Source organism: Natrix helvetica (assembly GCF_964273705.1).
Source record: "Natrix helvetica genome assembly, chromosome: 5".
Taxonomy (NCBI): Eukaryota; Metazoa; Chordata; class Lepidosauria; order Squamata; family Natricidae; genus Natrix; species Natrix helvetica.
In genome coordinates this window covers 66,147,832-66,163,358 of record NC_138551.1, presented here as the reverse complement: position 1 = coordinate 66,163,358, position 15,527 = coordinate 66,147,832, and the positions used below count along the sequence as shown (strand labels likewise).

The 15,527-nt window shown below is 45.1% G+C and overlaps 1 protein-coding gene across 4 annotated transcripts in view; it reads right to left on the bottom strand.

The window, feature by feature from the left end:
• Nucleotides 1-15,527, bottom strand: part of LHPP (phospholysine phosphohistidine inorganic pyrophosphate phosphatase) — a 190,875-nt gene that overhangs the window by 33,752 nt on the left and 141,596 nt on the right. For 2 of the 4 annotated variants that reach the window (XM_081955457.1, XM_081955459.1), the window contains exon 7: nt 1,085-1,171. The exons of 1 other annotated variant lie outside the window; for it this stretch is intronic. In XM_081955457.1, coding sequence (XP_081811583.1) covers nt 1,085-1,171 — 87 coding nt within the window. Of the gene's footprint in view, nt 1-1,084; nt 1,172-15,527 lie in introns of those variants that run through there. One more of the 4 variants, XM_081955461.1, reaches the window with a different exon arrangement.

Below are 15,527 nucleotides of genomic sequence, written 5' to 3'. Positions count from 1 at the left end.
TTTAATTGTGACACTGTTCTCAGGGGTAGAAGGCAGAATAAGATGATGAGGATGTCACAAGAATTGGATAGATAACCCCCTCCATAAACCAGCAAGATGCTTATTTCCCAGAAAATAAGACCTCCCCAGATAATAAGCCCAATCAGGCTTTTGAGCGCATGCGCTAAAGTATGCCCTCCCCCCAAACTAAACCCTCCCTGAAAATATTGCAATACAGCAGCAGCCATGAGGTGACCATGCTCGCCGCCTCCTGCACCTCAAAAATAATAAGACCTCCCCAAAAATAAGACCAAGCGCTTATTTCCGGGGGGGGGGTCAAAAGAAAATAAGACACTGTCTTATTTCCGGGGAAACACGGTAATGGTTTCTAAACTTTGGAGGGCACTAACTCCCTTCCCACAGCAGTTCTGGGGGGCTAATACAAAAAAGTCCCATATGAGCTGAGATTGTGCCCCTATAGATGAGGGGCTTTTGAAACCACAACTCATGTCTTGCTATATTGTACTCTGTATAAAGATCATGAATTCATTTCATAACTCCCCACCTGATAAAATATCTGGGAAATTTTGATCTTTTATGTGCAGCTATTACTATTGAATCAGAATGATACAGTCTCCTTAAATGTAGCTGATAAACACACATCATGGTAAACAGAGGTATCAGCACGATAAACAGTGTTGTATCACGATAAACAGGAGTATCATGAGGAAAAGGAATATTTCAAGTTTGAGATTTCACCTTTCCCCTGATCTTGAATGTTAACAGCTATATATAAAAATCTAAATTGCCCATGATCTTCAAGTGCTAGTTTTTATTTAGAATTTGCTTCCTCGTTTTGTTTATGTTTTGTTTCAGGTTTCATATGTTTTTAGTAGGTTTGGGTAATTGTAAATTGTTCTACGGTTATATAGGATCCCATCCAACTATGCATCAGGAATTCAGTTCTTAAATTCTTGGAAGGCATCACAGATGTCTCACACTGGCAGCAGAAGAGTAGTTTTAATTGATAGTGTAGTTTATTGTGGAACATAATTTACTGTTATCACCAATCCTGCCCCAATTTGTTTAAGCTCCTCTAACGTACCTAGGGCTCAAGTAGAAATTACACTTCCAGGAGCATGGGCTTCCTTTGGTACGTGGCTTATGGAAAAGACTCGTTTTCAGGTAATGCCTAAAAACAAAGAAGATGTTTGAAATTCAGTATTAAAGAAAGAAGAATTACATAAGGCGTTAATTGTTTAAGAGAACCCAAGCATGAAACCTGCAGCTGGTCTTCTATCATTTACATTTCTATCCAAACCACATAGTTTGGTTAAATCACTAACCTGAAAATTAGAGGATTGTCTGGAAACGCTGACAACTCTAAACTTCAGCGGCACAGTAATCCTGAGGGCCATTTTAAACTAAGCTCAGGGTTGTTGTTTTTAAATGCAATTTATGGGTGTCTTAGACCACAAAAATTAAATTATAGGCTTTCTTTTTCTGTGATACAGTACTGTATTCAATAAAGTTAAGCTGCTCAAGATGATAACTGGTTCTAGGATTGGTTCTACAAATATACCAGTCCTGACATTTCTAATCAACACCTTTATGTTTTCTCTGAAATGTTCCATTTCCTCTTTCTAGCTCACATAGTCTCCCTTGAACCTTAGGGAGGTTAGGGTTAGCTATCCATGAATTCACAGAGCAAAACGGATATTGCCATTGGATTCGGAGCCTGTCGGTATGGTTAGGAGGGGTCACGCCTTTTGAGCCGGCCTTATGTACATTTCCTGGCAAAATACATAGGAAAATCCCATTGGGGAAAATTCCACTTAGGGTTAGGGTTAGCTATCCATGAATTCACAGAGCAAAACGGATATTGCCATTGGATTCGGAGCCTGTCGGTATGGTTAGGAGGGGTCACGCCTTTTGAGCTGGCCTTATGAACATTTCCTGGCAAAATACATGGGAAAATCCCATTGGGGAAAATTCCACTTAGGGTTAGGGTTAGCTATCCATGAATTCACAGAGCAAAACGGATATTGCCATTGGATTCCGAGCCTGTCGGTATGGTTAGGAGGGGTCACGCCTTTTGAGCTGGCCTTATGTACATTTCCTGGCAAAATACATGGGAAAATCCCATTGGGGAAAATTCCACTTAGGGTTAGGGTTAGCTATCCATGAATTCACAGAGCAAAACGGATATTGCCATTGGATTCGGAGCCTGTCGGTATGGTTAGGAGGGGTCACGCCTTTTGAGCTGGCCTTATGTACATTTCCTAGCAAAATACATGGGAAAATCCCATTGGGGAAAAATCCACTTAGGGTTAGGGTTAGCTATCCATGAATTCACAGAGCAAAACGGATATTGCCATTGGATTCGGAGCCTGTTGGTATGGTTAGGAGGGGGCACGCCTTTTGAGCCGGCCTTATGTACATTTCCTGGAAAAATACATGGGAAAATCCCATTGGGGAAAATTCTACTTAGGGTTAGGATTAGCTATTCATGAATTCGCAGAGCAAAACGGATATTGCTATTGGATTCGGATCCTGTCGGTATGGTTAGGAGGGGTCACGCCTTTTGAGCTGGCCTTATGTACATTTCCTGGCAAAATACATGGGAAAATCCCAATAGGAAAAATTCCACTTAGGGTTAGGGTTAGCTATCCATGAATTCACAGAGCAAAATGGATATTGCCATTGGATTCGGAGCCTGTCGGTATGGTTAGGAGGGGTCACGCCTTTTGAGCCGGGCTTATGTACATTTCCTGGCAAAATACATGGGAAAATCCCATTGGGGAAAATTCCACTTAGGGTTAGGGTTAGCTATCCATGAATTCACAGAGCAAAACGGATATTGCCATTGGATTCCGAGCCTGTCGGTATGGTTAGGAGGGGTTCACGCCTTCTGATCTGGCCTTATGTACATTTCCTGGCAAAATACATGGGAAAATCCCATTGGGGAAAATTCCACTTAGGGTTAGGGTTAGCTATCCATGAATTCACAAAGCAAAACGGATATTGCCATTGGATTCCGAGCCTGTCGGTATGGTTAGGAGGGGCCACGCCTTTTGAGCCGGCCTTATGTACATTTCCTGGCAAAATACATGGGAAAATCCCATTGGGGAAAATTTCACTTAGGGTTAGGGTTAGCTATACAGGAATCACAGAGCAAAACGGATATTGCCATTGGATTCAGAGCCTGTCGGTATGGTTAGGAGGGGTCACACCTTTTGAGCCGGCCTTATCTCCGTTTCCTGGCAAAATACATGGGAAAATCCCAACAGGAAAAATTCTACTTAGGGTTAGGATTAGCTATTCATGAATTCGCAGAGCAAAACGGATATTGCCATTGGATTCGGAGCCTGCCGGTATGGTTAGGAGGGGTCACGCCTTTTGAGCCGGGCTTATGTACATTTCCTGGCAGAATACATGGGAAAATCCCAATCGGAAAAATTCCACTTAGGGTTAGGGTTAGCTATCCATGAATTCGCAGAGGAAAACGGACATCGCCATTGGATTCGGAGCCCGTTGGTATGGTTAGGAGGGGTCACGCCTTTTGAGCCGGCCTTATGTACATTTCCTGGAAAAATACATGGGAAAATCCCATTGGGGAAAATTTCACTTAGGGTTAGGGTTAGCTATACATGAAGCACAGAGCAAAACGGATATTGCCATTGGATTCAGAGCCTGTCGGTATGGTTAGGAGGGGTCACGCCTTTTGAGCCGGCCTTATCTCCGTTTCCTGGCAAAATACATGGGAAAATCCCAACAGGAAAAATTCTACTTAGGGTTAGGATTAGCTATTCATGAATTCGCAGAGCAAAACGGATATTGCCATTGGATTCGGAGCCTGCCGGTATGGTTAGGAGGGGTCACGCCTTTTGAGCCGGGCTTATGTACATTTCCTGGCAGAATACATGGGAAAATCCCAATCGGAAAAATTCCACTTAGGGTTAGGGTTAGCTATCCATGAATTCGCAGAGGAAAACGGACATCGCCATTGGATTCGGAGCCCGTTGGTATGGTTAGGAGGGGTCACGCCTTTTGAGCCGGCCTTATGTACATTTCCTGGCAAAATACATGGGAAAATCCCATTGGGGAAAATTTCACTTAGGGTTAGGGTTACCTATACATGAAGCACAGAGCAAAACGGATATTGCCATTGGATTCGGAGCCTGTCGGTATGGTTAGGAGGGGTCAAGCCTTTTGAGATGGCCTTATGTCCGTTTCCTGGCAAAATACATGGGAAAATCCCATTGGGGAAAATTCTACTTAGGGTTAGGATTAGCTATTCATGAATTCGCAGAGCAAAACGGATATTGCTATTGGATTCGGAGCCTGTCGGTATGGTTAGGAGGGGTCACGCCTTTTGAGCTGGCCTTATGTACATTTCCTGGCAAAATACATGGGAAAATCCCAATAGGAAAAATTCCACTTAGGGTTAGGGTTAGCTATCCATGAATTCACAGAGCAAAATGGATATTGCCATTGGATTCGGAGCCTGTCGGTATGGTTAGGAGGGGTCACGCCTTTTGAGCCGGGCTTATGTACATTTCCTGGCAAAATACATGGGAAAATCCCATTGGGGAAAATTCCACTTAGGGTTAGGGTTAGCTATCCATGAATTCACAGAGCAAAACGGATATTGCCATTGGATTCCGAGCCTGTCGGTATGGTTAGGAGGGGTTCACGCCTTCTGAGCTGGCCTTATGTACATTTCCTGGCAAAATACATGGGAAAATCCCATTGGGGAAAATTCCACTTAGGGTTAGGGTTAGCTATCCATGAATTCACAAAGCAAAACGGATATTGCCATTGGATTCCGAGCCTGTCGGTATGGTTAGGAGGGGCCACGCCTTTTGAGCCGGCCTTATGTACATTTCCTGGCAAAATACATGGGAAAATCCCATTGGGGAAAATTTCACTTAGGGTTAGGGTTAGCTATACAGGAATCACAGAGCAAAACGGATATTGCCATTGGATTCAGAGCCTGTCGGTATGGTTAGGAGGGGTCACACCTTTTGAGCCGGCCTTATCTCCGTTTCCTGGCAAAATACATGGGAAAATCCCAACAGGAAAAATTCTACTTAGGGTTAGGATTAGCTATTCATGAATTCGCAGAGCAAAACGGATATTGCCATTGGATTCGGAGCCTGCCGGTATGGTTAGGAGGGGTCACGCCTTTTGAGCCGGGCTTATGTACATTTCCTGGCAGAATACATGGGAAAATCCCAATCGGAAAAATTCCACTTAGGGTTAGGGTTAGCTATCCATGAATTCGCAGAGGAAAACGGACATCGCCATTGGATTCGGAGCCCGTTGGTATGGTTAGGAGGGGTCACGCCTTTTGAGCCGGCCTTATGTACATTTCCTGGAAAAATACATGGGAAAATCCCATTGGGGAAAATTTCACTTAGGGTTAGGGTTAGCTATACATGAAGCACAGAGCAAAACGGATATTGCCATTGGATTCAGAGCCTGTCGGTATGGTTAGGAGGGGTCACGCCTTTTGAGCCGGCCTTATCTCCGTTTCCTGGCAAAATACATGGGAAAATCCCAACAGGAAAAATTCTACTTAGGGTTAGGATTAGCTATTCATGAATTCGCAGAGCAAAACGGATATTGCCATTGGATTCGGAGCCTGCCGGTATGGTTAGGAGGGGTCACCCCTTTTGAGCCGGGCTTATGTACATTTCCTGGCAGAATACATGGGAAAATCCCAATCGGAAAAATTCCACTTAGGGTTAGGGTTAGCTATCCATGAATTCGCAGAGGAAAACGGACATCGCCATTGGATTCGGAGCCCGTTGGTATGGTTAGGAGGGGTCACGCCTTTTGAGCCGGCCTTATGTACATTTCCTGGCAAAATACATGGGAAAATCCCATTGGGGAAAATTTCACTTAGGGTTAGGGTTACCTATACATGAAGCACAGAGCAAAACGGATATTGCCATTGGATTCGGAGCCTGTCGGTATGGTTAGGAGGGGTCAAGCCTTTTGAGATGGCCTTATGTCCGTTTCCTGGCAAAATACATGGGAAAATCCCATTGGGGAAAATTCTACTTAGGGTTAGGATTAGCTATTCATGAATTCGCAGAGCAAAACGGATATTGCTATTGGATTCGGAGCCTGTCGGTATGGTTAGGAGGGGTCACGCCTTTTGAGCTGGCCTTATGTACATTTCCTGGCAAAATACATGGGAAAATCCCAATAGGAAAAATTCCACTTAGGGTTAGGGTTAGCTATCCATGAATTCACAGAGCAAAATGGATATTGCCATTGGATTCGGAGCCTGCCGGTATGGTTAGGAGGGGTCACGCCTTTTGAGCCGGGCTTATGTACATTTCCTGGCAAAATACATGGGAAAATCCCATTGGGGAAAATTTCACTTAGGGTTAGGGTTAGCTATACATGAAGCACAGAGCAAAACGGATATTGCCATTGGATTCGGAGCCTGTCGGTATGGTTAGGAGGGGTCAAGCCTTTTGAGATGGCCTTATGTCCGTTTCCTGGCAAAATACATGGGAAAATCCCATTGGGGAAAATTTCACTTAGGGTTAGGGTTAGCTATAAATGAATCACAGAGCAAAACGGATATTGCCATTGGATTCGGAGCCTGTCGGTATGGTTAGGAGGGGTCACGCCTTTTGAGCTGGCCTTATGTACATTTCCTGGCAAAATACATGGGGAAATCCCATTGGGGAAAATTTAACTTAGGGTTAGGGTTAGCTATCCATGAATTCGCAGAGCAAAACGGACATCGTCATTGGATTCGGAGCCTTTTGGTATGGTTAGGAGGGGGCACGCCTTTTGAGCCGGCCTTATGTACATTTCCTGGCAGAATACATGGGAAAATCCCATTGGGGAAAATTTCACTTAGGCTTAGGGTTACCTATCCATGAATTCGCAGAGCAAAACGGATATTGCCATTGGATTCGGAGCCTGTCGGTATGGTTAGGAGGGGTCACGCCTTTTGAGTTGGCCTTATGTACATTTCCTGGAAAAATACATGGGAAAATCCCAATCGGAGGACTTTCACTTAGGGTTAGGGTTAGCTATCCATGAATTCGCAGAGCAAAACGGACATCGTCATTGGATTCGAAGCCCATTGGTATGGTTAGGAGGGGGCACGCCTTTTGAGCCAGCCTTATGTACGTTTTCTGGCAAAATACATGGGAAAATCCCAATCGGAAAAATTCCACTTAGGGTTAGGGTTAGCTATCCATGAATTCACAGAGCAAAACAGACATCGTCATTGGATTCGGAGCCTGTTGGTATGGTTAGGAGGGATCGCGCCTTTTGAGCCGGCCTTATGTACGTTTCCTGGCAATATACATGGGAAAATCCCAATCGGAAAAATTCCAATTAGGGTTAGGGTTAGCTATCCATGAATTCACAGAGCAAAACGGATATTGCCATTGGATTCCGAGCCTGTCGGTATGGTTAGGAGGGGTTCACGCCTTTTGAGCTGGCTTTATGTACATTTCCTGGCAAAATACATGGGAAAATCCCATTGGGGAAAATTCCACTTAGGGTTAGGGTTAGCTATCCATGAATTCACAAAGCAAAACGGATATTGCCATTGGATTCCGAGCCTGTCGGTATGGTTAGGAGGGGCCACGCCTTTTGAGCCGGCCTTATGTACATTTCCTGGCAAAATACATGGGAAAATCCCATTGGGGAAAATTTCACTTAGGGTTAGGGTTAGCTATACAGGAATCACAGAGCAAAACGGATATTGCCATTGGATTCAGAGCCTGTCGGTATGGTTAGGAGGGGTCACGCCTTTTGAGCCGGCCTTATCTCCGTTTCCTGGCAAAATACATGGGAAAATCCCAACAGGAAAAATTCTACTTAGGGTTAGGATTAGCTATTCATGAATTCGCAGAGCAAAACGGATATTGCCATTGGATTCGGAGCCTGCCGGTATGGTTAGGAGGGGTCACGCCTTTTGAGCCGGGCTTATGTACATTTCCTGGCAGAATACATGGGAAAATCCCAATCGGAAAAATTCCACTTAGGGTTAGGGTTAGCTATCCATGAATTCACAGAGCAAAACGGACATCGCCATTGGATTCGGAGCCCGTTGGTATGGTTAGGAGGGGTCACGTCTTTTGAGCCGGCCTTATGTACATTTCCTGGCAAAATACATGGGAAAATCCCATTGGGGAAAATTTCACTTAGGGTTAGGGTTACCTATACATGAAGCACAGAGCAAAACGGATATTGCCATTGGATTCGGAGCCTGTCGGTATGGTTAGGAGGGGTCAAGCCTTTTGAGATGGCCTTATGTCCGTTTCCTGGCAAAATACATGGGAAAATCCCATTGGGGAAAATTCTACTTAGGGTTAGGATTAGCTATTCATGAATTCGCAGAGCAAAACGGATATTGCTATTGGATTCGGAGCCTGTCGGTATGGTTAGGAGGGGTCACGCCTTTTGAGCTGGCCTTATGTACATTTCCTGGCAAAATACATGGGAAAATCCCAATAGGAAAAATTCCACTTAGGGTTAGGGTTAGCTATAAATGAATCACAGAGCAAAACGGATATTGCCATTGGATTCGGAGCCTGTCGGTATGGTTAGGAGGGGTCACGCCTTTTGAGCTGGCCTTATGTACATTTCCTGGCAAAATACATGGGGAAATCCCATTGGGGAAAATTTAACTTAGGGTTAGGGTTAGCTATCCATGAATTCACAGAGCAAAACGGATATTGCCATTGGATTCCGAGCCTGTCGGTATGGTTAGGAGGGGTTCACGCCTTCTGAGCTGGCCTTATGAACATTTCCTGGCAAAATACATGGGAAAATCCCATTGGGGAAAATTCCACTTAGGGTTAGGGTTAGCTATCCATGAATTCACAGAGCAAAACGGATATTGCCATTGGATTCCGAGCCTGTCGGTATGGTTAGGAGGGGTCACGCCTTTTGAGCTGGCCTTATGTACATTTCCTGGCAAAATACATGGGAAAATCCCATTGGGGAAAATTCCACTTAGGGTTAGGGTTAGCTATCCATGAATTCACAGAGCAAAACGGATATTGCCATTGGATTCGGAGCCTGTCGGTATGGTTAGGAGGGGTCACGCCTTTTGAGCTGGCCTTATGTACATTTCCTGGCAAAATACATGGGAAAATCCCATTGGGGAAAAATCCACTTAGGGTTAGGGTTATCTATCCATGAATTCACAGAGCAAAACGGATATTGCCATTGGATTCGGAGCCTGTTGGTATGGTTAGGAGGGGGCACGCCTTTTGAGCCGGCCTTATGTACATTTCCTGGAAAAATACATGGGAAAATCCCATTGGGGAAAATTCTACTTAGGGTTAGGATTAGCTATTCATGAATTCGCAGAGCAAAACGGATATTGCTATTGGATTCGGATCCTGTCGGTATGGTTAGGAGGGGTCACGCCTTTTGAGCTGGCCTTATGTACATTTCCTGGCAAAATACATGGGAAAATCCCAATAGGAAAAATTCCACTTAGGGTTAGGGTTAGCTATCCATGAATTCACAGAGCAAAATGGATATTGCCATTGGATTCGGAGCCTGTCGGTATGGTTAGGAGGGGTCACGCCTTTTGAGCCGGGCTTATGTACATTTCCTGGCAAAATACATGGGAAAATCCCATTGGGGAAAATTCCACTTAGGGTTAGGGTTAGCTATCCATGAATTCACAGAGCAAAACGGATATTGCCATTGGATTCCGAGCCTGTCGGTATGGTTAGGAGGGGTTCACGCCTTCTGAGCTGGCCTTATGTACATTTCCTGGCAAAATACATGGGAAAATCCCATTGGGGAAAATTCCACTTAGGGTTAGGGTTAGCTATCCATGAATTCACAAAGCAAAACGGATATTGCCATTGGATTCCGAGCCTGTCGGTATGGTTAGGAGGGGCCACGCCTTTTGAGCCGGCCTTATGTACATTTCCTGGCAAAATACATGGGAAAATCCCATTGGGGAAAATTTCACTTAGGGTTAGGGTTAGCTATACAGGAATCACAGAGCAAAACGGATATTGCCATTGGATTCAGAGCCTGTCGGTATGGTTAGGAGGGGTCACACCTTTTGAGCCGGCCTTATCTCCGTTTCCTGGCAAAATACATGGGAAAATCCCAACAGGAAAAATTCTACTTAGGGTTAGGATTAGCTATTCATGAATTCGCAGAGCAAAACGGATATTGCCATTGGATTCGGAGCCTGCCGGTATGGTTAGGAGGGGTCACGCCTTTTGAGCCGGGCTTATGTACATTTCCTGGCAGAATACATGGGAAAATCCCAATCGGAAAAATTCCACTTAGGGTTAGGGTTAGCTATCCATGAATTCGCAGAGGAAAACGGACATCGCCATTGGATTCGGAGCCCGTTGGTATGGTTAGGAGGGGTCACGCCTTTTGAGCCGGCCTTATGTACATTTCCTGGAAAAATACATGGGAAAATCCCATTGGGGAAAATTTAACTTAGGGTTAGGGTTAGCTATCCATGAATTCACAGAGCAAAACGGATATTGCCATTGGATTCCGAGCCTGTCGGTATGGTTAGGAGGGGTTCACGCCTTCTGAGCTGGCCTTATGAACATTTCCTGGCAAAATACATGGGAAAATCCCATTGGGGAAAATTCCACTTAGGGTTAGGGTTAGCTATCCATGAATTCACAGAGCAAAACGGATATTGCCATTGGATTCCGAGCCTGTCGGTATGGTTAGGAGGGGTCACGCCTTTTGAGCTGGCCTTATGTACATTTCCTGGCAAAATACATGGGAAAATCCCATTGGGGAAAATTCCACTTAGGGTTAGGGTTAGCTATCCATGAATTCACAGAGCAAAACGGATATTGCCATTGGATTCGGAGCCTGTCGGTATGGTTAGGAGGGGTCACGCCTTTTGAGCTGGCCTTATGTACATTTCCTGGCAAAATACATGGGAAAATCCCATTGGGGAAAAATCCACTTAGGGTTAGGGTTAGCTATCCATGAATTCACAGAGCAAAACGGATATTGCCATTGGATTCGGAGCCTGTTGGTATGGTTAGGAGGGGGCACGCCTTTTGAGCCGGCCTTATGTACATTTCCTGGAAAAATACATGGGAAAATCCCATTGGGGAAAATTCTACTTAGGGTTAGGATTAGCTATTCATGAATTCGCAGAGCAAAACGGATATTGCTATTGGATTCGGAGCCTGTCGGTATGGTTAGGAGGGGTCACGCCTTTTGAGCTGGCCTTATGTACATTTCCTGGCAAAATACATGGGAAAATCCCAATAGGAAAAATTCCACTTAGGGTTAGGGTTAGCTATCCATGAATTCACAGAGCAAAATGGATATTGCCATTGGATTCGGAGCCTGTCGGTATGGTTAGGAGGGGTCACGCCTTTTGAGCCGGGCTTATGTACATTTCCTGGCAAAATACATGGGAAAATCCCATTGGGGAAAATTCCACTTAGGGTTAGGGTTAGCTATCCATGAATTCACAGAGCAAAACGGATATTGCCATTGGATTCCGAGCCTGTCGGTATGGTTAGGAGGGGTTCACGCCTTCTGAGCTGGCCTTATGTACATTTCCTGGCAAAATACATGGGAAAATCCCATTGGGGAAAATTCCACTTAGGGTTAGGGTTAGCTATCCATGAATTCACAAAGCAAAACGGATATTGCCATTGGATTCCGAGCCTGTCGGTATGGTTAGGAGGGGCCACGCCTTTTGAGCCGGCCTTATGTACATTTCCTGGCAAAATACATGGGAAAATCCCATTGGGGAAAATTTCACTTAGGGTTAGGGTTAGCTATACAGGAATCACAGAGCAAAACGGATATTGCCATTGGATTCAGAGCCTGTCGGTATGGTTAGGAGGGGTCACACCTTTTGAGCCGGCCTTATCTCCGTTTCCTGGCAAAATACATGGGAAAATCCCAACAGGAAAAATTCTACTTAGGGTTAGGATTAGCTATTCATGAATTCGCAGAGCAAAATGGATATTGCCATTGGATTCGGAGCCTGCCGGTATGGTTAGGAGGGGTCACGCCTTTTGAGCCGGGCTTATGTACATTTCCTGGCAGAATACATGGGAAAATCCCAATCGGAAAAATTCCACTTAGGGTTAGGGTTAGCTATCCATGAATTCGCAGAGGAAAACGGACATCGCCATTGGATTCGGAGCCCGTTGGTATGGTTAGGAGGGGTCACGCCTTTTGAGCAGGCCTTATGTACATTTCCTGGAAAAATACATGGGAAAATCCCATTGGGGAAAATTTCACTTAGGGTTAGGGTTAGCTATACATGAAGCACAGAGCAAAACGGATATTGCCATTGGATTCAGAGCCTGTCGGTATGGTTAGGAGGGGTCACGCCTTTTGAGCCGGCCTTATCTCCGTTTCCTGGCAAAATACATGGGAAAATCCCAACAGGAAAAATTCTACTTAGGGTTAGGATTAGCTATTCATGAATTCGCAGAGCAAAACGGATATTGCCATTGGATTCGGAGCCTGCCGGTATGGTTAGGAGGGGTCACGCCTTTTGAGCCGGGCTTATGTACATTTCCTGGCAGAATACATGGGAAAATCCCAATCGGAAAAATTCCACTTAGGGTTAGGGTTAGCTATCCATGAATTCGCAGAGGAAAACGGACATCGCCATTGGATTCGGAGCCCGTTGGTATGGTTAGGAGGGGTCACGCCTTTTGAGCCGGCCTTATGTACATTTCCTGGCAAAATACATGGGAAAATCCCATTGGGGAAAATTTCACTTAGGGTTAGGGTTACCTATACATGAAGCACAGAGCAAAACGGATATTGCCATTGGATTCGGAGCCTGTCGGTATGGTTAGGAGGGGTCAAGCCTTTTGAGATGGCCTTATGTCCGTTTCCTGGCAAAATACATGGGAAAATCCCATTGGGGAAAATTCTACTTAGGGTTAGGATTAGCTATTCATGAATTCGCAGAGCAAAACGGATATTGCTATTGGATTCGGAGCCTGTCGGTATGGTTAGGAGGGGTCACGCCTTTTGAGCTGGCCTTATGTACATTTCCTGGCAAAATACATGGGAAAATCCCAATAGGAAAAATTCCACTTAGGGTTAGGGTTAGCTATCCATGAATTCACAGAGCAAAATGGATATTGCCATTGGATTCGGAGCCTGTCGGTATGGTTAGGAGGGGTCACGCCTTTTGAGCCGGGCTTATGTACATTTCCTGGCAAAATACATGGGAAAATCCCATTGGGGAAAATTCCACTTAGGGTTAGGGTTAGCTATCCATGAATTCACAGAGCAAAACGGATATTGCCATTGGATTCCGAGCCTGTCGGTATGGTTAGGAGGGGTTCACGCCTTCTGAGCTGGCCTTATGTACATTTCCTGGCAAAATACATGGGAAAATCCCATTGGGGAAAATTCCACTTAGGGTTAGGGTTAGCTATCCATGAATTCACAAAGCAAAACGGATATTGCCATTGGATTCCGAGCCTGTCGGTATGGTTAGGAGGGGCCACGCCTTTTGAGCCGGCCTTATGTACATTTCCTGGCAAAATACATGGGAAAATCCCATTGGGGAAAATTTCACTTAGGGTTAGGGTTAGCTATACAGGAATCACAGAGCAAAACGGATATTGCCATTGGATTCAGAGCCTGTCGGTATGGTTAGGAGGGGTCACACCTTTTGAGCCGGCCTTATCTCCGTTTCCTGGCAAAATACATGGGAAAATCCCAACAGGAAAAATTCTACTTAGGGTTAGGATTAGCTATTCATGAATTCGCAGAGCAAAACGGATATTGCCATTGGATTCGGAGCCTGCCGGTATGGTTAGGAGGGGTCACGCCTTTTGAGCCGGGCTTATGTACATTTCCTGGCAGAATACATGGGAAAATCCCAATCGGAAAAATTCCACTTAGGGTTAGGGTTAGCTATCCATGAATTCGCAGAGGAAAACGGACATCGCCATTGGATTCGGAGCCCGTTGGTATGGTTAGGAGGGGTCACGCCTTTTGAGCCGGCCTTATGTACATTTCCTGGAAAAATACATGGGAAAATCCCATTGGGGAAAATTTCACTTAGGGTTAGGGTTAGCTATACATGAAGCACAGAGCAAAACGGATATTGCCATTGGATTCAGAGCCTGTCGGTATGGTTAGGAGGGGTCACGCCTTTTGAGCCGGCCTTATCTCCGTTTCCTGGCAAAATACATGGGAAAATCCCAACAGGAAAAATTCTACTTAGGGTTAGGATTAGCTATTCATGAATTCGCAGAGCAAAACGGATATTGCCATTGGATTCGGAGCCTGCCGGTATGGTTAGGAGGGGTCACCCCTTTTGAGCCGGGCTTATGTACATTTCCTGGCAGAATACATGGGAAAATCCCAATCGGAAAAATTCCACTTAGGGTTAGGGTTAGCTATCCATGAATTCGCAGAGGAAAACGGACATCGCCATTGGATTCGGAGCCCGTTGGTATGGTTAGGAGGGGTCACGCCTTTTGAGCCGGCCTTATGTACATTTCCTGGCAAAATACATGGGAAAATCCCATTGGGGAAAATTTCACTTAGGGTTAGGGTTACCTATACATGAAGCACAGAGCAAAACGGATATTGCCATTGGATTCGGAGCCTGTCGGTATGGTTAGGAGGGGTCAAGCCTTTTGAGATGGCCTTATGTCCGTTTCCTGGCAAAATACATGGGAAAATCCCATTGGGGAAAATTCTACTTAGGGTTAGGATTAGCTATTCATGAATTCGCAGAGCAAAACGGATATTGCTATTGGATTCGGAGCCTGTCGGTATGGTTAGGAGGGGTCACGCCTTTTGAGCTGGCCTTATGTACATTTCCTGGCAAAATACATGGGAAAATCCCAATAGGAAAAATTCCACTTAGGGTTAGGGTTAGCTATCCATGAATTCACAGAGCAAAATGGATATTGCCATTGGATTCGGAGCCTGCCGGTATGGTTAGGAGGGGTCACGCCTTTTGAGCCGGGCTTATGTACATTTCCTGGCAAAATACATGGGAAAATCCCATTGGGGAAAATTTCACTTAGGGTTAGGGTTAGCTATACATGAAGCACAGAGCAAAACGGATATTGCCATTGGATTCGGAGCCTGTCGGTATGGTTAGGAGGGGTCAAGCCTTTTGAGATGGCCTTATGTCCGTTTCCTGGCAAAATACATGGGAAAATCCCATTGGGGAAAATTTCACTTAGGGTTAGGGTTAGCTATAAATGAATCACAGAGCAAAACGGATATTGCCATTGGATTCGGAGCCTGTCGGTATGGTTAGGAGGGGTCACGCCTTTTGAGCTGGCCTTATGTACATTTCCTGGCAAAATACATGGGGAAATCCCATTGGGGAAAATTTAACTTAGGGTTAGGGTTAGCTATCCATGAATTCGCAGAGCAAAACGGACATCGTCATTGGATTCGGAGCCTTTTGGTATGGTTAGGAGGGGGCACGCCTTTTGAGCCGGCCTTATGTACATTTCCTGGCAGAATACATGGGAAAATCCCATTGGGGAAAATTTCACTTAGGCTTAGGGTTACCTATCCATGAATTCGCA